General features: G+C 44.8%; 1 protein-coding gene across 1 annotated transcript in view; it reads right to left on the bottom strand.

The window, feature by feature from the left end:
- Window positions 1-14787, bottom strand: part of DUSP10 (dual specificity phosphatase 10) — a 42058-nt gene extending 27271 nt beyond the window's left edge. The window contains exons 1-2 of the mRNA XM_055419866.2: window positions 14665-14787; window positions 11603-12456 (exon numbers count right to left, since the gene is read on the bottom strand). Coding sequence (XP_055275841.1) covers window positions 11603-12413 — 811 coding nt within the window. The 5' untranslated portion in view covers window positions 12414-12456; window positions 14665-14787. The remainder of the gene's footprint in view (window positions 1-11602; window positions 12457-14664) is intronic.
- Window positions 14788-25731: the final 10944 nt, after the last annotated feature.

Genomic DNA, 25731 nt, shown 5'->3' with positions numbered 1-25731 from the left:
AAAACATGAAGCAACCTGGCCAAACACGTGAACCCACAAAATTTGCTTATTTAGTAACAACTCAAATGCAAACCAAAGCATTATACTCCCACTGGGATTTAAAGGATAATTACTAAACTAAGAGTTAGAAAATATGGATTCTATGCCAGTGCTGTTACCAACTACTTACGTTTTCTTGGGTAAGTAATTAGTTTCCATATCTGTAAAATGGGACAGTGTAAAAAAATGTTCAGTAATTCTACCTGAATAAATACTACTTCAAGCACATGGTTCCCAGGGGTCCACCCTGCTATCCTTCAAGGATGTTACTTATGCTTTTTCTGGGGTCTGTCCCTGTCACACTTTCAGGTTACCTGAGCTGTATTTATAAGCTTAGATTATAGAAAGGAAGAAGAAAGATAAAGTAGAAGAGAAAAACAATAAATAGTAAAAAGTTTGATAAGATTCTTATTCACTAATCTCAGAGAATTCACTTCCCAGAGGTAATGATAACAACAAGAAATTCTTTACGCCCTTGAGGGGAGAAAATAACATAGTTAATATTATTATCCATATTAATAGAACAGATAATGAATATAAAAATAATCAAATACTGTTGGGTCTTAGAGTCTTTGGGATATAGTCATATATACCCATCAAACATGCCTTCTTACTTACTATATATAATTTCATACTTCTCTTCCTTCTTCCTTATCTACTCCGAACTCTAGAAAGTGAGTACATTCATATGGACAAAAGAAGGAAGACTCATCCTCAGATCCATAGGCTACTAGAAGCATTCACTCTAAACTTCTCTGTGTTGAAAATACATGGAACAGAAGCTTCAGAAGGCTGTGTCTCTATCAGGCACAGCTGAGTGACCTTGGACAAGTGTCTGGACCTCTCCGAGTCTCAGTCACTCATATGTAGAGTGCAGTCTTATAACGAGAAACGGTGCTCCCATGTCAGAGTCCACTAGATAGCAAGCATTTCATAAATGCTACAAATAATCATTGCAGTTTTCAAATATTTCTTTCATTGATTGGTTGCTCTAGTTAGAAACCTCTGCCGTGACCAAAATTTGAAGTTTCCCAAAGCTGGGATATAATTCAGGATGAGGTCACTGAGCAGCCAGCTCCTCTCTGAGGATATAGTCGGCCACTCTAAGCACTGGAATTTTCAGTTGAGGAAATACAAGAAAATGGGAGGGGGGAAGCTGCAGATATTGTAACCAAGGACACTTCATAGATAAAACACAGTTAAAGGGACCCTAAGGAATGAGAGCTATAGCTCGCTTGTAAATAAACATGTGGCCAGCCTGGAAAGAACTGAGCCTTTGAGATCCTTAGAACTGGGTTTCAGTTCTCATTCTGAAACTCACTGGTTAATAATTGGGGCAGGGGAGGGTATTGAATCTCTGCCTCTGATTCTCCCTCTGTAAAACTAGGAATCTAAAACCTCTCTCAGGAAGTTGTTCTGGGAACTAACCTAAGATGCTGATATGATAGCCCAATGCCCAGCACATAGAAAGCTTTCAATCACTTTTTTTTTCCCCCAAACTATCTGGAAAATAATTTTCTAATTTCAGGGATGATAGGATGGTCAGTTATATGTGATTAAATAGTGTTCCACTGTCAGAGTAAAATATCATTCCATGAGAATCATCAGACCATTCTTATAGATCTTACCATAAAAATATGTTTTTTAATAAGAAATACAAGGCCCAGGAAGATGTCCTGGATCTCTTCAAGGAAGCCGCTCTGAGAAGTCTGTCTTGTCTTATTAAGAGGGACACAGACATGTTGCCCGGAGAAGGCAATGGCAAGCCACTCCAGTACTCTTGCCTGGAAAATCCCATGGACAGAGGAGCCTGGTAGGCTGCAGTCCATGGGGTTGCTACGAGTCAGACATGACCGAGTGACTTCACTTTCACTTTTCACTTTCACACATTGGAGAAGGAAATGGCAACCCACTCCAGTGTTCTTGCCTGGAGAATCCCAGGGACGGCGGAGCCCGGTGGGCTGCCGTCTATGGGGTCGCACAGAGTCGGACACGACTGAAGTGACTCAGCAGCAGCAGCAGACATGTTGCCAAAACTAATGACAGTAATTCATGGCCTTGAAAACTGGAACCCAGGACTCCAGTCGAGGAGTCTGAAGATCCGGCCTCTGACTCTGACAGCACCCTCTGCCCTCACACTGTTCTCTTTCCTCCACACCCCTGCCCCTCCTTCCTTTCTTCCCAATCTGCTTTTTCTTCCCTGTCTGCCAGGAGCAACAGCTGGTGATATTTAGCCCAGTGGTAGCGAACCCCAGGGCCACAGTTCAAAGAATGTGGGATTATTTCTCCCATAGAACAAGCACCGAGTACTAAACAACTGGACAGTAATGTTCTGCCTAAAGTGGTGACAGCCTCCTTAGCCTGAGACACAAAGTAAGCTCACATGTGCTCACATCCTAAGGGGAAAAGCTTACACTCCTCAAAGGGAGGACGCCCTGACAGTGCTCCCTGCATCAGGCAGCTCCGTCTATTTACTTAATTGAGAATTGGGCAACAGATGCCTGACGGGAGTCCACTGGGAAGTAGAAAGGCCAAACCACACCCTTTGTTGAAGAACTCTGAGAGAGTTTAGCTTGATTTTGATGTCTATGAAATTCCAGTCTTGGGGAGGGGTGGTAAAAGAAAGATAAGTAGACTTCTCTCACAAATAAAACATCATGGCAATATGGGTAATTTGATGAATCCGCAAACCTTTTCTTCCTGTTAGTGATCTAAAGGCAGAACATGGGGTAGCAGACTTTATCTTATATGAAAATACCAGGCTGCACAGCTCATTTCTGTATCCAAAAGCATAGGTTCAAGCTTGTTTTCCCTTTAAGTTACATAAAATATGGGTCTTGTTGGGGTGGGGACTGGAAAAAAATATATATATACACATATATATAATGTATTTATAAATATATTTACATAAATATAGATCTATTTCCCAACTTTAAGTAATAATAGATTATACAGATATAAGCTGAAAAAAAAAAGATGCTGAGACTTTCCTCCTCACTTATGCCTAAAAGCATCTAGAATCAAGGAGTTCATAACTAGAAAGGGTACATCAACATGAATATAAAATGTATACTGAAATACTCTACAATAAAATTCAGACTGTAGTTCACTCTCACACTTCTTTCTTCCCTCCCATTTCTCTAATTAGTAAAGTTACAGTACATGGATCTGTAGCCACAGAAAATCTGTGCAAGAGGGACCCACACAGTTTAGGGGAAATAGCACAGGCTTCAAAACAATAAATGCTTGTGTTTTTATTGAAGCCCTGTCCCTTAGAGTTGGAGAAGGAAATGGCAACCCACTCCAGTGTTCTTGCCTGGAGAATCCCAGGGACAGGGGAGCCTGGTGGGCTGCCATCTTTGGGGTCGCACAGAGTCGGACACGACTGAAGTGACTTAGCAGCAGCAGCAGTCCCTTAGAGTGGGCTTCCCTGATAGCTCAGTTGGTCCCTTAGAGTAGTTTTTAATTGTACTTGGAAACTCTTTTTGTTTCTTTTTCCTAAGCAGGCCAAAACCTTGTCTCTGAAATACCATTCACAATGTTTGTTTGCTTTGCATGCCCTCTTTTCATAGAGAGCTTGCAGGAAAAAATAAACACAGGTCTTATTCCTATCGGCAACATGTCCCAAATTAGTGAGGTTCAAATGACACAGTTCCACTCCAATGCACAGAGGAAGCCTGTCAGCCCTGAGCTTCTTGAGACAGAGAGAGTATGTGCATTTCCTTTTTTGATAAAAAACCAAAAAATTAAAAAAAATAACTTTTTGGATCAAGACTTTGGAAAGAAATGTGTTGGCCCAAGGAGATGTGCTTAGAAAAGGCCAGACTCTATCTTGAAAGGGAAAAATAAAGGAGAAAAAAGCCAAAGGTCACACAAACATGGATTTCCCAGGAGAATGATATTTCCTCCAGATAAACTGTTCCCTAAACAAGATTTTGCTGCAGAAGAGAATGAAGAATCCATACAGGTACATGAGCTGCAAGGTGGAATGAATTTGGAATATTAGCCTGGTCCACATATGCTCTCATTCTGACACTCAGATTATCCTAGTTATGATGGCAGATGTCTTAGCCTAAAGACCAGTGCTGAGCACGTAGAAGGCATTCAACGATATCTGATGAACAATCACTTTGCTGTATAGCAGTAATTAATGCAACACTGTATTGTAAATCAACTACACTTCAATGAAAAAAAACAAAAAAGAAAAATTTAAAAAGTGAATGAATCTCCCATACCCACAAGGGTTTAACATCCATGAAAACCAACCAACCCATAAGTCCTTAGACATCTAGGTATAGGGGTGCATTTTGAGAATTGTTTTCTCTTTCTGAAACCATTAAATTCCCTAGAAGATGGAATCAAATAATCATTAATATTGTTCCATATTTCTAGGACCCAAGTAAATATCAGGGCCATGAGCTTGCTGGTTTCAAAATATCTTGGACTTAAGTCCTTACACTTCTGGACTGAAATCCCAAAATTCAAGAACAAAGGTAGCAATACTCAAAATGATTGATTGTTGTTGCTGTTCATTTGCTAAGTCATGTCCGAATCTGTGACCCCATGGACTGTAGCACACCAGGCTTCCCCATCCTTCACTGTCTCCCTGAGTTTGCTCAAACTCATGTCCACTGAGTCAGTGATGCCATCCAACCATCTCATCCTTGATTAAACATATTTTAGGGACTTCCCTGGCAGTCCAGTGGTTAAGACTTTGCCTTCCAATGCAGGGTACCTGGGTTGATTTCTGGTGGAGGAGCTAAGACCCCACAGGCCTTGAGGCCAAAAAACAAACCATAGAAAACGAACTGATGGTTGCCAAGGGGAAGGGATAATTAAGGACTTTAGGAAGGTCATGTACACATTGCTGTATTTAAAATGTATACTCAACAAGGACCTATTGCACAGCACGTGGAACTCTGCTCAACGTTATGTGCCAGCCTGGATGGGAGGGGAGCTTGGGGGAGAATGATACATGTATATGTGTGGCTGAGTCCCTTCACGGTTCATCTGAAATGACTACAACATTGTTAATTGGCTAAATTGGCTACACTCCAATACAAAATGAAAAATGTAAAGCTTGGAAAAAAAAAACATAGTGAACTTAATAAACAGGATGGATGGATTTAAAAAAATTAGAAGCAATATTGTAACAAATTCAATAAAGATTTTAGAGCAGATATATCTTTAAAATTATGTATGTATTATTTTATATTTGCAAGCAGATACTGTTATCATTAGATTGTAGTACACACCTACACATACAGACACACACACACATACAGACACACACACAAACAGACACACACACACAATCAACCTATCGACCTGGAAAGACCTATTTTTGCACTAAGGCTCTGAAATTAATCATGCATGTGACCTTGGATGAGCAATAAACCTCTCTAGGCCCCAATTCTGTAACGGCATAATAAGAAGACTGGACGAGATCGATGGTGTCCCAGTTCACTGCGTGTCTGAATCACCTGGGAGCTTTTAAAAGTCTTGATACTTCAGCTGGACCCCAGACCAATTTAATCAAAATCACTGGGGGTGGGAACAGAGCATGCTAGGCTTTAAGTTGCCTCAGATGATTTCAAGGTACAGCCTGCAGTGAAGGTTCCTGGACTAGTGACCTCTAAACCTCCTTTCTCTTCTATAACCTGGGATTCTCGAGTTCAGAAGAGGTGAGATGACTTCTCCTGGGATGAGAACTGCTGCCCCTCTTGTGTCCTGTAGCTGCGTGAACCAAATTGCTTCGGAACTGCAAACCAACACCTTCCTATGCCCAAACTAGCACTCCTCAGTGATGCTGGGCCAGGCAGGGTCTGGTTGGTGCTAACATTGGAATAAAGGAAGCAGAGCCAGCTCCTGGTTTGAAGTTAATGCCAGCTTCTGAGAGCAGGAACACCACAAGGCTATGTCTAGAGAGTTTTTCGGTTCCTGTAATTTTGCCACATCTCCCTTCCTCTACCCTGCTTTTTCTCATCTAAACAGAGTTTCTTGAACTTGTCCTTGACAAGCCAGATGGTTAACTGAACTGATCTGAATGGGTGAGGACAGTGGTTCCTACTTAACATGCTCTCTAGGGCTGTGCTTAGAAAGGGGACACCCCTTCTTCCCATCCCACTGCCCCCCCACCCAGTCTCATGGATGAGATTCTGAAAGGGCATGGGGGTAGTGGGGCAGAGCCCAGGGGCCTGATTTATTGACAGCTATCTATGTGCCAGACACTCTATTTACATTGTCTTTCATCCTTGATGTTGGAATTATCCCTGTTTTACAGTGAAGAGAAATGGGCTTGCAGTGGTAACCTGAGTTGCCTAAGGACACTTCCAGTTGGTCAGTGGCAAAGTCCCGATTAGAGCTCAGGTGAAAGTGAGCTAAACTCTGCTGAACACACAGTGAACGGACTTTTCACTTACATTTTAATTAGGAAGCAGCACAGTATATCCAAAAGCTTAAGGAAAATACAGGCAACTCTGAACCAGCTCGGGGGAAGGTTCAAGACTCCCTGAAAGAAATGAGCAGGCCTTTCCATGAATTCCCTGCTTTTCCCTGGCCCTCCATCTCATCAAAACGCAAAGCTTCAAGAACTTTTCAAAATGAAGCATACTCCCCACTCCTTCCACCTCCCCTTTTATAGTCAGACTACAATCCTTATTCCAAAAATAAGTCAGCCTGATGAGAGGCCAGAAAAAGCAAAGCTTAATAGTTTTATACTTTCATTATTTAGTTAAGGGACATTCGCTGGACAGATTTATCATCACATTTTTACAAATTCCCCACTGAATAAATAATTCTAGGATATGCCGAAATTACTCTGGCCTTCTGACCCAACATGTCTTTGTAATTACTTGGCACTCCAACTGTATGCTACTTAAATTAGGTAACAGTCATCAAGTTATTTTTAGGCCATAGCAACACACACACACACATGGCTGTACACACACACACACACACACACATACACACGGCTGTACACACACACACACGGCTGTACACACACACACACACGGCTGTACACACACACACACACACACACACGGCTGTACCTAACTTGTTATTTGCACTCTTTTGGAAGAGAGGCCCAAACTGCAGTTTTACTGACACCATCATTTCTGTTCAACCAACAGTAATACTACTGGGCTTCATGGAGTGAGAGTTCACTCTGTATGAGGAACTGCTCTAGACACTTTGTACACAATTAATCCATTTACTACCTAAACTACCACCAGGCGAGTGCTGCTCTTACATCCTTTCTGTAAAGAAGGAAAATAAGGAACTAAGGGAAGTAGCCATTGGCCAAGGGCACGTAGCTAGCAAGGCGTGAGCCAAGACGCTCAGACAGGCTGGCCCCCTGCTCCGGCCTGAATCTCTCCACCATTTGCCACATGGCTAATATTCAGTATGTCTGGATGTTAAACAGAAGCTCAGAGTCACAGCACTAAAGCTGTGAATAGCGATTATGCCTTTGTTTCACATATCTTAAAAGAAATCCTCCTAACATCCCTGACAGACAAGAGGAAGACTTCTGTTTCTCCCACAAAACAATGCAGAAATGAAAACGTATTTCCTCAGGGTCTCTGATGTCTAAGCACAGCCCTGCACTGTGTCATCACACTCAGTATTGCCTACAAGTGTTGACTTCAGAGCCCTTTGTGACTATGGGAAGATGTGCCATCTCTGTTGCTCACTTCAGGAGTTTTGGTGGAAAGTTTTCTAGCATAAAAAGTTACCTCCCTATGTGATCAGATCTTTGCTACTGAATCAGCTTCCTGAAGTGGTACTCACTCATCCCCCGCCAGCCCTCCCCCCAATAAATACCGCTGACTCAGAGGCAGGCCTGTCAGTCACTCTTTGTTTTGTGAGCACAGAGCAAGCACAGGTATGGGACCTGATGGACTCCTGTGGAAGAGGACGCTATAGATCCCTCCCAGTCTGGGGGAGTGGGTGGGTGTTGGTAGGGTGGGGGGCACTGCCCCATAGACTCAATAGTAGCCAGTTAGTCAAAGTGGAATTCCAAGCTTGAAAAGTCAACAACAGGAGCATGACACCAATATTTAGGAGTGAAAATGTTGTCCGTACTGTACCATAAAATATGCCCATCCTTCTTAATTTGAAAGCATTAAGTTTAAACATGAAACATACTGAAATATAGTCAAACATTATCCATATTCTAATATATTTCAGCAACCAATAAAGGAAGAGAAAGTAGAGAGGGAATACATTAAGGATTGTTTAATCTGGGTACTAGATATATGGTGATCATGACACTCTTTTCTATGTTTCTCTGTATTTGAAAACTTTTATAATAAAAGTTTTAAAGACACAGATTATCTTTAAAGAGGAGGTGATAATGGACTATCCATTCCTACATAGGTAAATTACAAATTACTTTCCTGAACCCAGCCTTGCTGAAAAGAAAGGGAACCTTATAAACACCATAGCAAAGAAGGTAGCTCTCATTATGGAAAACCCAGAATCGTCTAGCCTCCTTAATCAGCTGGGTGCAAACTCACATTAAAAATTAACTTTGTGTGCAACAGATTATAACTCTTTCAAAGCCTTTGCAAGTCTCTACACATGTAGTCATTTGACTCATGGTTTGCCAGGTGGAGTAGAAGCACAGGTCTGATGCCATTTCTTCTTTGGAGAATGAGAATAAAATACGAATTCAGACATAGGTCACAATGGGGAGGGGACTGTAAATTAGAACAGTCACTTAATCCCAGGGGCTTCTGTGCCTCTGATCAGTTTCTTCCCAACCTGACACAGCATTACTAAAACAGTATCTGAGCAGCCGCTCTACTTGACAGGCAGCACCAAACATGGAGAACATGGCACGGATGCAGGGGGACATAAAACTTGGACAGGGAGGGTAGCAACCAGCGCTCACAAACACAAACCAGAGAACTGGATGGGCCAGCCACAAATTAACCCGAGATCACACTGAAATCTCTGAAAATGAATTCCTGAAGCCTTAGAAGCATCTCCCTCGGACGCTAACCAACCCCCACCCCTACCCCCACCACATCCTCCCTGCGAAAACCACTCCTTCCAAAATGGTACCGCTACTACTCTTGCTAAAATAAAATCTTACATCACCAAGGGTGGGGATTACTAAAATAAACCTCAGCAGAAAAGCCAGATCAGAATGGTCTGATAGACCCGCTCAAGAACCTCGGAGAAGTCACTGGCCATGACTTCTCAGAGGTACCCACCCCATTTTCACCTCAGGGGTGTTATGGTATTAATCTTTGGTTTACCCAGATGAAAGGGCACCTAGAGGGGCATTCTAATATTGATCTATTTCCCTTCTTTACCATCATGGCCCCAGTGTTAGGCCATTCCCCCGCCAAAGAGACCAAAATCACAATGACAAAAATAATTAATAAAGTACATTACAGACCCTTCTACTCCCAAACTACATATCTTCAACAAAATTCCCAGATATTTGAAGAAAGAGCCCAAACTACAAATAATACAACCTCTAACACCAGTACAACTTCCAGGTCGACCGCCGCTGCGTCTCACCAACCCGAAAATGATGAGCCCTGTTGGCGATGGTGGTGGCGGCAGGCGCCCAGCGGTGACATCAGCAGCATGTCTGGCCCCGCCCCATTGAGGCAACCTTACTGACACCGAGGAACAAGCCCAGGCTGCCTGGGCTCTCAGCTGCATCCATAGGAAATGGGGAGAGGAACCCCACTTTGATCAGCAACGCCTAGGAGATTCATTTCCCAGCAACCAACAAGCCACCCCCATACACAATAATGTCCACTCCAAAGTAAAGGGTAGAATCTACAGCTCCTCCTTAACACTCTCAATGTTTAAGTCCAGTGTCATCTTCATGTAGATTATCTGATGCCTGTTCTCAGATCATTCGGACACAAAAGGCCTGCTTTCCCTCAATGCCATCTACTCTACATGAGCGAGAGACCACCCTGAAGATCACTCCATTGGTTCACCACTTCTTGGCTCCCCAGTACAAACTCTTACAAATGAGAAGTTTGTATAGTGTATTTTCTCATCTGAGAAAGATGAGACAAGCCGGGATCACAGAGCCAGAACGCTAGCAGGGTAAACCTACTGGGAATCACTCAAAGTCAGCCAAACAAGAATACAAAACGACAAAATACAAGGATACACAGAGGAAATATGGGCATATCAGTAAACACAAGAAAACCCATCAAAAACAACATAAAATGCTTGGGTGCTGCTGGAACACTCTAGATGGAACTTCCATGATGTTCTCCTTCCACTGAGAGCGCACCAGCCCTTCCTTAAGGGAAGCTATACTTTTGTGCTAGTTGAGCCAAAGAAGAGTAGGCTCGAGGCCAGTGAGGGTGGGCAGGGGAGATGATGTCCAAGAAATTTGGAACTGGATTTCTAAGAACACTCCTCAACAAAAGGCAGCAAGCACCACTTGGAAGACGAGAAGAATGGCAGAACTAGCCCACAAAGGAAAACCAACTACCTTGCTCATTCCAATGGCCTGTTGCAACTTAAATATGCAAGGTGTTCAAAGGAACCCGGCGATGCCTTTGGTCTGCACAGTGCAGGAGACTGGCTGGCAATGTGGCCCAGACTGTGTGCCTTGACTCAACACTCAAGGAAAGAGAAGAAAGAAGATGACTGTCTCTCACTACCACTGTCACCATCACCACCCGTCAGAAAACTCTAAAGATGAAGTGTGGTGTACAGCGTCCCAAAGGATGGCATCCAAGGGCAAAGAGGCACATCTGGGAGGGACAGGGGATGCGGACTCCCTCTAGGTTAGGCAATGCTGTGCAGAAGGAGCCCAGAGACGGGTGGTAATTAATTCCTCCTGCCAGGGCTCAATGACACTGACATCCAGTTATTCACGCTCAGTGTCCTGGGGCAAGTGATCCACCACCCCATCTTGGAAGGAGCTATGATGTCAATGGTTGTCAGGTGACACCAGAAGAAAGGGTGTGTTGGGGAGTATTTCATAAAATGACTCCATCCCTTGGAGTTTTGGCAAAGGAATGGATGTTCGGGGTGAACTCTCTGAGGGGCCCTAAAATAGGGATCTCTGCCCTTTTTGAAGGTCAGTTTCAGAGAGGTGAGAAAGAGGAAGAATTTCCCACAGAAAGAACTGGTACCTGGAAGTTTACTTGCATTTCACCACCGTTGTGGTTTTCTCCGTTCCATCAGCTTTGGTTAAGTCTTTGAGACAAGAACTTTCCAGCTAGTTTGAATGGAACAGAGTAACCAGAGCAGGCATGACTACAGATGCCATCTGGTGTCATAGAGCCCCTTTTTAGAAAGACGAGAAAACCATCTCCGAGACGGGGAAATGACTTGCACAATGCAAATGAGAAGGTGAATTAAAGACTAGAGCCCAAATCTGGCTTTTAGTTCAAGGTTGCTGGGTTTCTCTCCCAACCCCAAAATAATTAAGAGAGGGCATGGAAGGGAAGACAAGAAGAAGAAAGGCAATTCTGGTCTTTTGCAGCCAGCAGAAGGAGGATGCTGGTACTTCTCACAGAAAACCCAGGGTGACCCCAGGGCTGTGCTCAGGGAGGGGTGGGGGCATTACCTTTCAACACCAGAGGTTCTTTGCCTTCTCTCTTCAGAGACTCGAGGACTATGTGGAGTGGCTGGGAGGGTACCACTCGGCTCGGCTCATTGGTATTCTCATCGTAAACTATAATTTCTTTGGAAAAGATCCTCTTGAAAGAGTCCTTGCCTTCCCTACAGGAAATCAAGTCTAAGACAGTGATCTTGCCCTGTTGCAGTCTCCGCCGGCTGATCTTATCGGCACAGTTAATGTGGACAGCTCCTTGGATGTGACTCTTGTTGTATTCCATGAAGGGCCGGCAGTCAATGATGACAGGGCCCTGGCTCGGCAGGTGACTCTTGCTGCATTTGGTCATCTTCTTGGCCAAGTCATTGGGGTAGATTATTTTGATGCTGGCTAGCTGTTTGGGGGTCCCTGCCACGGGGCTGCCCACCCCACCTGATGGACTTAGAGAGCCTGCATTTTCACTGTTGTTGACCATCTGGCTGGCAGGACAGGTGGTAGAGCTTCCGATGGCAGTGGTGGCGGTGCCAGAGGCAATGGCCTGGGTTGGGGCCTGATTGTCCTTGTCGTAGGTTGCCACAGTGCAGCAGCTGGCACTGCTGCACCCACAATTCAGGGAGCGGGCAGAGCCGCTGGATGAGGGCATATACGTCAGATTCGCAGCCTTTAGGGACACAACGGTGGTGGCGATGACAGGAGGGTGGCTGGTACTGCCGGGGGCGGCAGAGCCAAGGTAGCTAGAGTCTAAACAAAGGTTGAGATCCTGAGGTCGAACGGGCCTAGACAGTGCCACCACTACCCTGTCGTCTAAAGGAGACGGAGGCATGAGGAGGCTGAAAACTGGCAATTCAAGAAGAACTCAAGACAGTCTGTAAAGAAGGGGAGGGGGGGAAAGAAAGAATAAAGTCATGTGACACAAAAAGCAGTCGAATCCAATCCCTAGGAAAGGACTTTGCCTCCCTCTTAGCGAAGTCATCCTAAGTGCCCAGTATCCTGTCATTAAAAGTTTGACTCTCACCACTATGGATTCAAAGAGGATGCACACCTGAGGACCACCCCCCTCCCCACCCCCTGTCCTTGCTGAGTCTAAGGTTAGATGTAAAGTCTATGCAAATGTTGATGAACAACCTTTCATGGACCCACATCCAAGTTCAGCCTTAGAAAAAGTATAAGCACAAAGGATCAGAAAAGCTCAAGATGGAAGGGAAGGTTCTTAAGAGGCATCTCTTCTGGGCCTCATCTCCAGGGCAGATGTATAATGCAATCATCTGAGAAGGACCCATACGTCCACCCTTGCATACTTTCCATGTAATTCCTTCAGCCACTGCAAAGGCAAAGGAATGACCAAGAGTGCTGGCAAGGCTCATGGGAATATACAGCAGCTAAATATACATCAGGGGCAGATGTCAACTTTCTGCATATCAGAATGAAAGTAGCCCTCCAAGTGAATCTCTTTAATTTTGAGCTATTCTTAATTTTCTTTCTCCCAAGTCCTTTGAAAAGCACAACAAAGTCATACTAAAACCTCCCATGTTTTGTATTGCCCTCTTATTTATAGATTAATCTGCATTTCCTCTTTCATTACATACTGGTCCCCTAAAATGAAGCCTCAAGCTAGGGAGGCAGGTCTGAAAACCCGGACCCTGACAGATCCATCCCTCAGATGGCTCCTTTGCCGCACCACCCCCTCCACTCCTGCCTTTAAGGAAAGGACCTCCTCAACTCTCCATTCTCCTCCTTTCCCTACAGGAACATCCTAGAGCTTCTCTCAGCGGAAGGCAGCCACTATGCATAATCTTTTGATCTCACACAGATGTGCCCCCTCTTCAAGAGGATGGATCTATAAAGAAGACTTCCCAGTGAGTTAAGTAAAGAGTTGCCCACAGGGGTTGAGGTCCTGTCTCATGAGAGGGTACCTGCAAAGGGACAGTTCCTTCCTCCCCATAGGCATAGAGGCACTCCACTCCCGGACCCTGCTGGCTCCTCTCCTACTAGACATACACACGGAGGAGAAACCAAACACCATGCAAGAGGAGCTCATCTAAACCAACTTTAAGAGATGTCTGGAAAAATGTCATCCAATATCCCTCTACACACGACTGTCACCATTCTCAGACACAGAGCCAAAATGTCACAGGCAGAATACACGCACACACACACACACACACACACACACACACACAGGGGCACGCACCTATCACGTCCACAGATCCCCACCGACTCAGCTTTCTCCCACCACCTTTGGATGGGAAGAAGAATCCAACCCCTGTTCTCCCTCCCTTTCTCCTTTCTTCCCTCTCTCCCCCTCCCCTTCCTCCCCTGCGTAGTATTTTTTGAAGAGCGAGTACTATTCCAGAAGGTATAACTGTTTCCCAGCTGGACCCAGCGGTGACAAGTCTTTGCTATTGTGTTACCTGGTAGGGTACGTCCCAGGATCAACAGTCCATTTCCCTTGAGAGGGACGCAGAAGCGTGCTCACGGAGACACAAGCTGGGACCCCCACCTCCACACAGAGTGCGCGGCGCGCACACACGCTCTCTCTCTCTCTCACACACACACACACACACACGCACGCACGGAGTGTATAAAGAGACCTGCATCCCTGCAGCAGAGGGTCGGGTGTATATATTGCCCGTGAAACCATCCAGACAGCCTAGGAAACCTCCCCGAAAAACACTGAGCTATCCCCCTCCCACTCTAGTCGTCCTTCCACCTCGAGTCAGCGGCTGGAAAGAAAATTAAGTGGTCAGAGAATGCTGCTTCCCCGCTCCGGGGCACTTAACATCCTCCTTCGCAACACAGCGCACTAACAAGTCCCTGGCCTTTAAAACTGCCGCAAAGCATCCCAACAAACCTCATTTTTTCCTTCGCCCCCAATCCAAGTAGACTGCAGACAGAGTAAACGCACAGGGCGGCGTGAGCCAACAACGGGAACACTTTAATCTCACCTGCTGTGGCTCCTCCGTAAACATCGCAACACACACACGCGCACACACACACCACACACATACTCACTCACACTCACACCGCCTCACACCCCTGGACTCTCAGGAGTAGCCACGGTGACTTCCACTTACTTCATAAATAAGTGTAACCCTCCACCATCTGGCGCTCCACTTCAGCAAGGGATTCGCACATTCAGCCCTCATTCACTAGGCTTCATTGATCTCCAGCAGCAACATAGTTACTTTCTCTTTTGCTACACTGTAAATGTAAGGTTCTGAGGGGGCGGGCCGGCTGCCGACCGACGGCGTGTTGAACCAATAGAAATCCGGAGAAACCTGACCGCTACTTCGCTGCAGCCCGCGGCCAATGGGCACCTGGAGGGGGCGGAGCCGGGGCGTGGCCATGGCTCTTTAAGGAGGGTTTATCCGACGCCGCTTTGGGTCCACAGTGTTATAATACGGACGGTGATGTCATTGGCAACCAATCAAAAACTTAAAAGGGCCAACTGGGGCCCGCGCGGAGCAGCTGCTCTCTATTTACAAGTAAACCGAACCTGCAGGATGCAGTTAACCCTTTCCGGGGCTGAATTGTCAATGGGCTGTGTTTGCCGCTCCGCCTAAAACTGGCTCTGCCCACTTGGCGGTATCCCTGTACATCCCCTCACCAAGGGACAGACCAGGCTTTTTATTTTCCCTTCTTACTCTGGCTGGATGATCAACCGTGTTAGAATAACTTTCTAAAGGCAAGAGGCGACGAGAATAATCACTATCCCCAGTTGGAAAAACGGGTTCCCCGAGTCCCTCGAGGTGACTTGATAAACCGAAGATTCACGGACGTCTCCCAGCTACCCGAGCGGGGGGATGAATGTAAGCGCGCGGCCAGGGACATCGTTTGTTCTACAGCCTGGGCCCGGGGCCACGCGCTGGAGGCCTGGGCTCCAGCGGGACTGGCAAGTCTGCCGTCCATCCACCGGCAGTGAGGCCCGCCAGCCTCGCCGCGGCCCGAGTCCTCCGGGCCGCCCCGCTTGCTCCGCGCCGCCAGGAAGCCTCGACCGCCCGCCCGCAGATGTCGCTGCCCCTCCGGCTGCCCTACTGCTGCCCGGCGCGGCGGTGGCGCGGCGCCCTGTGGCTCGCCTACTTCAGCGCCCCAGTCACGCCCCCGCTTCCCTCGCCTGCCTCCCGGGGCTCCACCCGTAGCTCGAAGGCAGGGCTGCGGAGGGCTGCGGAGGGCTGCTCGGAGGCGGCAGCCTGGTTCCCAGCCAGAAGCTACAGAGGGCGCGCCCCCGAGGGGCTGCACAGGAGCCACCCCATAGCCCGCGCGCCCGACTCGGCACCCGGGCAAGGCCTCCTGCCCGCTAGCGCCCCCTTTTCCACCCAGGGAGCAAGGTCCCCGCGCCGCGCTCCGCAGAGCTGCGCGCTACCGGCCCGAGGCCCGCCTTCCCCTCGCCCCTCCGCAGTTGCCCGCCACCCTGTAGGGCCCTTGGGAGCCGAGGACCCAACAGCCCGGAGCTTCTGGAACAGCAGCGGCTGGAGGAAAGGAGCTGGAGCTGAAAAGAAATAACCAACTTGAGTGGAGCCGACGGAGAACTGGAGGCGGCGCCGCCCCTCTGGGTTCTCCTGTATTTCGTCGCTGGAGGGGTCGCGGGCAGAGGTGACCATCTGAGCAAAACAGGGGATTTGGAGACGGGTGTGTTGCCGACTGGCCTGTTCATCGTCAGGAAAAATCAGAGAAACTGCGGGAAAGTCTTGGGGTAGGAAATGAAGTGGAGATGATGAGATAGACTGCAGAGACTTTGCAACAAGGAACCCTAAAGATATAGAGCTTTTTTCTTTTTCCTCCGTCTCCTGTCTGAGAGAGGCAGGGGTGAAAGAGTGAAATAATTACAGTGGAGTAATATGTTTGTATGAACTCCGGGAGCTGGTGATGGACAGGGAGGCCTGGCGTGCTGTGATTCATGGGGTCGCAAAGAGTCGGACACGACTGAGCGACTGAACTGAACTGAACTGAATGTTATGAGCACTATAGACTATTTGGCTGATTTTTTCTCTTACCAGATTGAAGGTGTCTGGAGACATACTTCAGGTTGCAAGCCTGATAGGCAAGCTAAGTGACCTGGGGACACATTCACGTCATTGCTTTAAGTACAGACCTGAAATTTGAAGATGCCAAACCTCGGCCTGCTGGCCAGCTGTGTTCAGTGAGATGAGAGATCCCATATATACATATGCACACAGTCTAGACTTCACAGCAGTGTTTCAAACTGAAGCGAATGCATGCAGTCATCTTAAACAGGAAAGGATTTTTGTAGTCCCCCTCTCCACTCGCACACCAACACACATACACATTACCCTTTAATGATAACCAGTGACTGGCTTGGGGACACCATTTGGTCCTTATATTTTTGGGGATCAGCAGATCCTGGCCAAGAAAGGTGGGTTCTGGGTAATTTCCACAGAAATCAGAAAAGAACTTCCCAGAGGATCTAACCCTGGCTCTATCTGCAGCTTTAATAACTTGCCTTTTCCTAACTGTAGATAATTATTGAAAAAATATTGACTAATCCTGGGTTGGAGAGTTCTGACTGTAAGTCCTGATTCTGACTCTCATCTCTTATACAGTTCATCCAGACACTGTTTATTTAAATGTCTGTAAAATAGCAAAACTCCAGCTCCAAAGAAAAAGGAAAAAGTTCTAGTGTAAGCACTTTGGGAGTGGGAAGTGGGGAGGCAGAGGGAGTAGGGGGGAAGGTAAGTAGGGAGAGGTTCTCTGCAGATCAAGGGCATTCAGTAAAAAAGTATTATCTTTGCTTCAGGAAATGCTGTGCCTCTAGTCAAAGGTACTCACCATCTGTAAGTTATGAATTCATTGCTGACACCTCAATATCTAAGTCCAAACAAAGTAGGAATTTATGCAATTGAGGAATACTTCTTAACAGCCTTTCCACAAGGCCCAAAGGGGAAAGTAACTTCAAAAGGAAATGCAGTTCATTTAATGAGGTGATTATTTTATTATAGTTTCAAACTGGTGGATTATTATAATTTAGTTGGCTAAGAATCTAAGCCAGTTCTACTGAAAAATTGGGAAAGATGGCAAAATTCCTCATCAGTTATCAAGCCTAAAACATGGACTAAACATGTCATTAACATATACACAGATGTAATTCTTTTTTAAATTAAGCATCTCTAAGTGTATATAGTTTATATTTAAATTATAGTGGTAGAAAAAAAACAGATTCTTTTGTACAAAAAAAAAAGTTGATTTTGTTCCATTTTTCGAGTCATAAATGAGAAAATAGTGTCTGAAGTACTACCTTTAGATTTAAATTAGTAATACCAGCCAACCAATGGCTGTGAACCTGATCTGTATACAAATATCCGGCAAAGCCTTAATGTTCAATTTTAGTTCCAAAGAAATAGTGAAGCATCTTCACTGCATTTGAGTGTTCTAACATGATTGTACTGAGCTGTATCTTTGTTCTGACAAACAGACATTGTGAGAAAAATATGAGTTCCTTCAGTGCATAGCACCGTGTTAAAGCAAAAAGGTGAAGCTAACTTAAGCCAGCATATAAGACATAATATGGGTAATATCAAAAAATGTACTAAGGGACTTCCCTGGTGGTCCAGTGGTTAAGACTGCACACTTTCACTGCAGGGAACACAAGTTTTATCCCTGGTGGGGAACTAGGGTCACAAATGCTGTGCAGCTTGACCAAAAGAAAAAAAAGGATGTGTGAATTAAATGACTGCTTTTATGTGCACACAAATGGTTAAGTGTGTGGGATGATGGCAGAGGGTTGAGACTGGTGAGAGCTAGGTTTTCAAAATACTCAAGGTTGAAGTGGATTCCTGAAGATACTAGAATCAAGGCAGAGAAGGGCTTAGAGAACATTTAGAAAGAGGAAATTGCAGGAAAAAGGTGACGTTAAATCAATAAGCAGTGGGGGATGAGCAGTGGGATAGAAAAGTGAGGTGACGTGCAGATGAAAACATTGAGACCAGCCTGCTGGAATATCCTGTGACACTTCTAGGCCTTGAGGAAGGCTAAGGAGAAGGATCCCCTGAAAGAGCGGGCCACTGCAGTATTTGTGGGGGTGACAGACACAGAGGGCCCATCTATACTTTTCACTGTCTCTGAGTTTTGAACACAGGAGGCCTGCAGATCTTTCCTGTTAAATTCATGGGTAAAATGCAGTTTGGGGCTTCCCAGATGGCTCAGTGGTAAAGAACCTGCCTGACAATGCGGGAGACCCGGGTTTGATCACTGGGTTGGGAAGATCCCCTGGAGAAGGAAATGGCAACCCACTCCAGTGTTCTTGATTGGGAAATCCCATGGACAGAGGAGCCTAGCGGGCTACAGTGTGTGTGGTCCCAAAAGAGTCAGATGTGACTTAGCAACTAAAACAAGTAAGTGCACTTGGGACTCAGGAAAAGGTTCTGAGGCACTGAAGTTTCTTTATCTGCATGTACTAGTGTGATAGCCACTTGCTGTGTGTGACTGTTGAACACTTGAAATGTGACAAATCTGATTTGAGATGTGCTCTAAGTTTACACTGGATTTTGAAAACTTCGTATAAAAAATGTAAAATATCTGTTACTTTTATGTCCATTACATATTGAATTGCTTATAGTTTGAATATATGAGTTATATAAAATATGCTAATAAAATTCATTTTACCTATTTCTTTTTTCTTCTTAGAATATGACTATTAGAAGATGCTCAATGACTTATTCCATTTACATATTTCTATTGGACAGTATTCTTCTAGAACCTGGAATGGCTCCTTTGATTTGAGGTCACTTTGGTGCCAAAGGCACCAGAGCCACAGAGCTAGGTCTAACATTGACCTGGAGGGGACTTGAGAGCTTATCTAGGCCAGTGGTTTTCAAACTGTGTTAGGATGAGCCAGAGGGAGAAGGGATGGGATGCAAGTGGGACTGACTAAATCCAAGGCAGCAGAGAGCTTGTGGAGTTCTAAGACCAACCCACCCATGCCCCCACTGCTCCACTCTTAAGATGTATCTACATATATTACTCCTGAAACTCCAAAGTAAGATTTCACTGGAAGGAAACAACAGATTCTGGCTATTTTATTTGTCCTTTCTTATTTTTTAATCCTGGTCCATTGTTTTACCTACAAACCAATCTGAGGCCCAGAGAATGCAGAGGGCAGGACCCAACACCAGGCTTGACATCAGCCCTCATTTCAAAGTCCAGTCTGTCAGTAGAGGAGGTGACTGACCTGTTGGCTTGGGAATTAAGAAGCTCTCAATCCCAGGGACAGAGGAGCCAGGCAGGCCACCGTCTATGGGGTCGCAAAAGAGTCAGGCAAGACTTAGCGACTAACCAACAACTGTCTCAAGTGTGGTGAGAAATGCCCTTTCTGTAGTTAGTTACTCCTCCCCCACGTTCCGCACCATCTGTGGCCTCACACATGCCTACTGTTCTTTGTCAAGAGGGTTCTGACTAGGCCCAAGTGTGTGGATCTTGACACCAACTTATTTCCTTGTGAAAATAACAAACACTAACTCATTGGCCCTAGGTCTCTGGCAATGCCTTGCTCTGCAGTGGATGGCTTATTATTATTATATGTTGCTACATCAAAAACTTAACATTTTCCCCTTTGCCAAACTGAGCAATCATTTTCTCATTAAGAAATGCTGTCAGGCCCAGAGGCCTTCAGCCCCAGGAGGCTACGTCAGGCTGTGTTGTGCATATTGTGGGAAGCAAAGATAAGAGATAAACACACACCTTTAGCAGTCTTCAACCCCCTTAGGACTTGTTGCAGGTCTAACATGAAGGAATTAATCTAACCTTCTCAGCATTGCCTAGTGGATTAAGACAGTACCACTTCTGGATACTACAGTTCCCTTTAGGTAACTGAGTGTGTCATTGTTTAAACTGATTCTAAGGGGAAAAAAATAATAGCAGGTAACATTTTTTTAGTGTTTTGCTTTGTCCCAAGCACTGTTGAAAGAGATTCACAGACATGAACTCATTTCAATCTTCATATCCATATGGATGCTGTCAGTAGATACTTTTATTAGCCTTACTTGAAAGATGAAGAAACAGAAATACAGACGGATTAAGTAATCTGCCCCAAGTCACACAGCTGGAAAGCAGCAGAGGCAACGTTTGAACCCAGACAATCCGGCCCCAGAGCATCTGCTTTTAACAATTCTGTGTCATTTCATTCACGGTCTCTATGATTTTATAAACTTCTATCATATCCCCCTCAGCCTCCAGACTGCCAGGCTATTTTTAATTACCTCTTTGGAAGAATTCATTGTTTTTTCCTCTACTTTCTCCCGAACTTCCCAGAGTCCACTGTGTCTTCATGTGGTCTCTCTCACCACTGCATCCTCCATGCTGGGGACCTATTAAACTACTAGGTCGTTTCCAGAGTCCTCTCAGATAGTGCTGTAAACTTGTCAGTGTTAGGGTTTCACTGCAGGCTCGACTGACAGATTCAAGGAAGGGCCAATGACTTCTCTTTTGCCAACCACATCTTGCTGCTGTCCCATCCCTAACATAGGACAGGAGCTGGCACAGGGTGTGTGTAGAAGCTCCGTTGAATAAATGAATGAGTGAGTCAGTCAATGAATGAATAGCATTTTTCTTATATGTGCCATGAATTGCTGGGTTTTTTAGCTGCATACCCAGGTTCATCTGACACTTTTCTAATTACTCATTTTGCCTTCTGCCTGATAGCTGAAACTTGAGGGACCTCTGAAGTCCCTAAATTCAATCCTCTCCTGAATGATTCATGCAGATGTTAATCAAGCATCTGTCTTTGGGGATCCCTGTTGTTTACACATCTTTCTTGTTTGTTTGTTACCATATTATCCCATTTACAGTTTAAATCCAATCCCTTTTCCACTAGCATCTATGGAAATATTAGCTTTCTCATTATATTCCACACAATAGTTGTATTTTTGCCAACACTATTGACATAATGTTCATCTTCCACACTTAGGAAAATATCCCTCATTATTTTCACTGTTTCAACAGAATGAAGGTATCTTCATTTTCCCTTTTAACGTCTTCGGTTTTAGAGTATTTGAAGCATTTGTTTCCTTGTGTTCAGCTTCCCAACAGAGGGCTTTGTTGTTGTTCTTTAGTCACTAAGTTGTGTCCAACTCTTTTGTGACCTCATGGACTGTAGCCCCCCAAGCTTTTCTGTCCATGGGATTTCCCAGGCAAGAATCCTGGAGTAGTTTGCATTTCCTCCTCCAGGGTATCTTCCCAATTCAGGGATCAAACCTCTGTCTCCTGCATTGAGAGGTGGATTCTTCACCACTGGGCCACCAGGGAAGCCCAGCAGAGGGCTTGGCCAGTGTTTATTGTCCAACATGTGACCGAGGTCAATAAACAACTTTTTTTCAGAAAGAGGCATTTCATCAAGACCTGTGCCTGGAAACTACATTTTTCATGTTCCTGGGAGTTGTGTGGTGTGCTTTGAAAGGAAATTCTCCTCTTTATTCTGGGCAAGATGGGGAGCAACACTCTGAGAAGCCATGTTTCCATTGTTCTGTGAAGGAGGCCCGTGGCCCACTAGACTTCCTACCTAGGCAGAATGTTCAGTGATGTCCCCTGATTTACGTGATTGATAAAGCAACCACTTTAGAATTACACTCTTGGCTTGCAAGGGCCAAGAACATACAAATATGGTGGATGAATCCCTTTATGGGTGAATTTAAGTATTCTCTATATGCTGAGTACTGGGCCTGCAGTACCATCCCTAGCACATAGTAGGTGTTCAAATGAATTCAAGTCAGGTCAGGTCAAGTCACTTCAAGGTGTTAAACAAGTAAGAGAAGAGTCTCTATTGGAATTGATAACATTTTTAGTTCAAGTTGGAATCTTTAAGATGGAGGAATGGATGTCATAAACTTTCAACTCACAAAAATTCAGAATTTTAAGAGAGAGAGACTGGATCAAAGGGTGGCCAAATGGAGTGCTGGAGCTCTGTTTCATTCAACTACTGATGCATGCATCAACCTGTGATATAGCGGGTATGGATGAATCCACAACTGTCACCCCTCTCTTTCAGGTCAGTTCAGTTCAGTCGCTCAGTTGTGTCTGACTCTATGTGACCCCATGGACTGCAGCACACCAGGCTTCCCTGTCCATCACCAAATACTGGAGCTTCCTCAAACTCATGTCCATTGAGTCGGTGATGCCATCCAACCATCTCATCCTTTGTCATCCACTTCTCTCACCTTCAATATTTCCCAGCATCAGGGTCTTTTCCAATAAGTCAGTTCTTCACATCAGGTGGCCAAAGTATTGGAGCTTCAGCATCAGCCCTTCCAATGAATACTCAGGACTGATTTTCTTTAGGATTGACTGGTTTGATCACCTTGCAGTCCAAGGGACTCTCAGGAGTCTTCTCCAACACCACAGTTCAAAAGCATCAACTCTTTGGCGCTCAGCTTTCTTCATGGTCCAACTCTCACATCCATACATGACTACTGGAAGAACCATAGCTTTGACTATAGGGACCTTAGTCAGCAAAGTAATGTCTCTGCTTTTTTTTCTCCCCCATTCTCAGGAACTAGGAAAACTACTGCTGTTTGATAAACTTCTCACCTGAACTTTAAATTGCATTACTGACAGTAACCAGTAAAATGAACCGTTTTCCCTGTATTATGCACAGAACAGAAATGACAACAAAATTCAGATTCCCTTGTCAATGCACAATCCCAGTCCTCATATATTATGTGAGTTCTCCAAAGTAGCAACAAGAAAAGCTAGAGACTTAGACTCTCTCCAAGATAACCCAGAATATTTTCCCAATTGTTTCTAGTCTATATAGAATTTGTTACTGCTTTCCCTAAAGTTCAAATTTTTTCTTTCCCACTTCCCATCTTCCAGTTGTTAAGATTACTTCTGGGAGGAATAAGGGAGAAATCAAAAGAAGGAAGAAAAGAAGAAAAAAGGAAGATTGAGAGGACTAGAAATTTTTGTTGTTTTCTTTTGCCTTTTTTTACATTAGATATTAATTTTTAATTGAAGCATATTTAGTTTACAAGGCTGTGTTAGTTCAAGTGCATGGAAAGTGATATATAATACACATTATTTTAAAATTCTTTTTCATTATAAGTTATTAAAAGATATTGAGTATAGTTCCCCTGTGCTATACAGTAGATCCTGTTGTTTACCTGTTTGATAGATAGTGGTGTATATATATTAATCTCAAATTCTTAATATATCTCCCTGGCCCTGCTATCCCCTTTGGTAACCAGAAGTTTGTTTTCTAGGTCAGTGAGTCTACTTATAGTTTGTAAATAAATTCTTTTGTATCTTTTTTTAGATCCACATATAAGTGAAATCATATGATATTTGTTTTCTTTGTCTGACTTCACTTAATATGATAATCTCTAAGTCCATCCACGTTGCTGCAAGTGACATTATTTTTTATGGCCAAGTAGTATGTATATATTGGAGAAGGCAATGGCACCCCACTCCAGTACTCTTGCCTGGAAAATTCCATAGACGGAGGAGCCTTGTAGGCTGCAGTCCATGGGGTCGCTAAGAGTCGGACACGATTGAGCGACTTCACTTTCACTTTTCACTTTCATGCATTAGAGAAAGAAATGGCAACCCACTCCAGTGTTCTTGCCTGGAGAATCCGAGGGACGAGGGAGCCTGGTGGGCTGCTATCTATGGGGTCACACAGAGTCAGATATGACTGAAATGACTTAGCAGCAGCAATATATATATATTTATATATATGCCTTCTTTATCCATTCATCCAGTAGTGTACATTTAGGTTGCTTCAGTGTCTGAGGCTACTGTAAATAGGTGCTGCTATGAACATTGGGGTTCATGTATCTTTTCAAATAAGAGTTTTTTCTGGATATATGCTGAGGAGTGGGGTTTTGTTTTATTTATAAATTATTTCTTTGTACTTTTGATTATGGGACTGGGAAAGGTACATTTGGGTAGAGAGGGGCAAGGACTGGTCAAGCAGAAGAAATGTTGCCAATTCCAAACATTTTTGTTTTCATGAGATAAACAGACTAGAACAGAATTTGGCCACAGAAGGGAGTTGTTGAAATCTTTGCAGCCAAAAATGAGGTAGCACTGAAGCTCAGCCTGGCTGTCCCCAGCAGATGCTGGGCCCACACTCATGGGGTGGGAGGGAAACAGTCACGCTGCTGGTCTTGCTGCATCTCTGTGAGGGGCAACTCTGACCCAGACAAAAGCTGATTGTTTTTATGCCAGACCAGGGGGCATCAAGTATGAGAGGATCTGGAAGCAGCCCTTTGGGAAGCTTAATGAGTTCAAATGCATACCCAATTCAGTCTCTCAGTCTTTTCCAACTCTTTGCGACTCCATGGACTACAGCACACCAGGCTTCCCTGTCATCACCAGCTCCCAGTGCTTGCTCAAACTCATATCCATCAAGTCAGTGATGCCATCCAACCATCTTGTCCTCTCTCGTCCCCTTCTCCTCCTGACTTCAATCTTTCCCACTATTAGGGTCTTTTCCAGTGAGTCAGTTCTTTTCATCAGGTGGCCAAAGTACTGGAGCTTCAGCTTCAGCATCAGTCCTTCCAGTGAATATTTAGGACTGATTTCCTTTAGGATTGACTGGTTGGATCTCCTTGCAGTCCAAGGGACTCTCAAGAGTCTTCACACCGCAGTTCAAAAGCATCAACTCTTCGGCACTCAGCTTTCTTCATGATCCAACTCTCACATCTATGCATGACTACTGGAAAAACCATAGCTTTGACTAGATGAACCTTTGTCAGCAAAGTGATATCTCTGTTTTTTAACATTCTCTCTAGGTTTGTCATAGCCTTTCTTCCAAGGAGCAAGCATCTTTAAATTCATGACTGCAGTCACCATCTGCAGTGATTTTGGAGCCCAAGAAAATAAAGTCTCTCACTGTTTCCATTGTTTCCCCATCTATTTTCCATGAAGCAATGGGACCGGTTGCCCGACCTTAGTTTTTTGAATGTTGAGTTTTAATACATGCCCAGAGACACTGTACTCAAACCTTGGAGCACCCCAAAGATGAGTTTCTCTGATCCCATAGTATGAGGAGCATATTGTGCCACCTTCTCTCATGATGACGCAGAGCTTTTCCCTTGTGCTTTTCAGCTGCTGCGATCTCCATCTGTAATGGTTGATTTCAAGCGTCAACTTAACTTGGCCATGGTGCCCAGAGAGATGATCAAATAGTATTC

The sequence above is a fragment of the Moschus berezovskii genome, chromosome 17, assembly GCF_049115385.1.
Source record: "Moschus berezovskii isolate FMDL1 chromosome 17, NW_MosBer_1.0, whole genome shotgun sequence".
In the NCBI taxonomy this organism is placed as follows: Eukaryota; Metazoa; Chordata; class Mammalia; order Artiodactyla; family Moschidae; genus Moschus; species Moschus berezovskii.
This window is presented reverse-complemented; position numbering and strand designations above follow the sequence as displayed.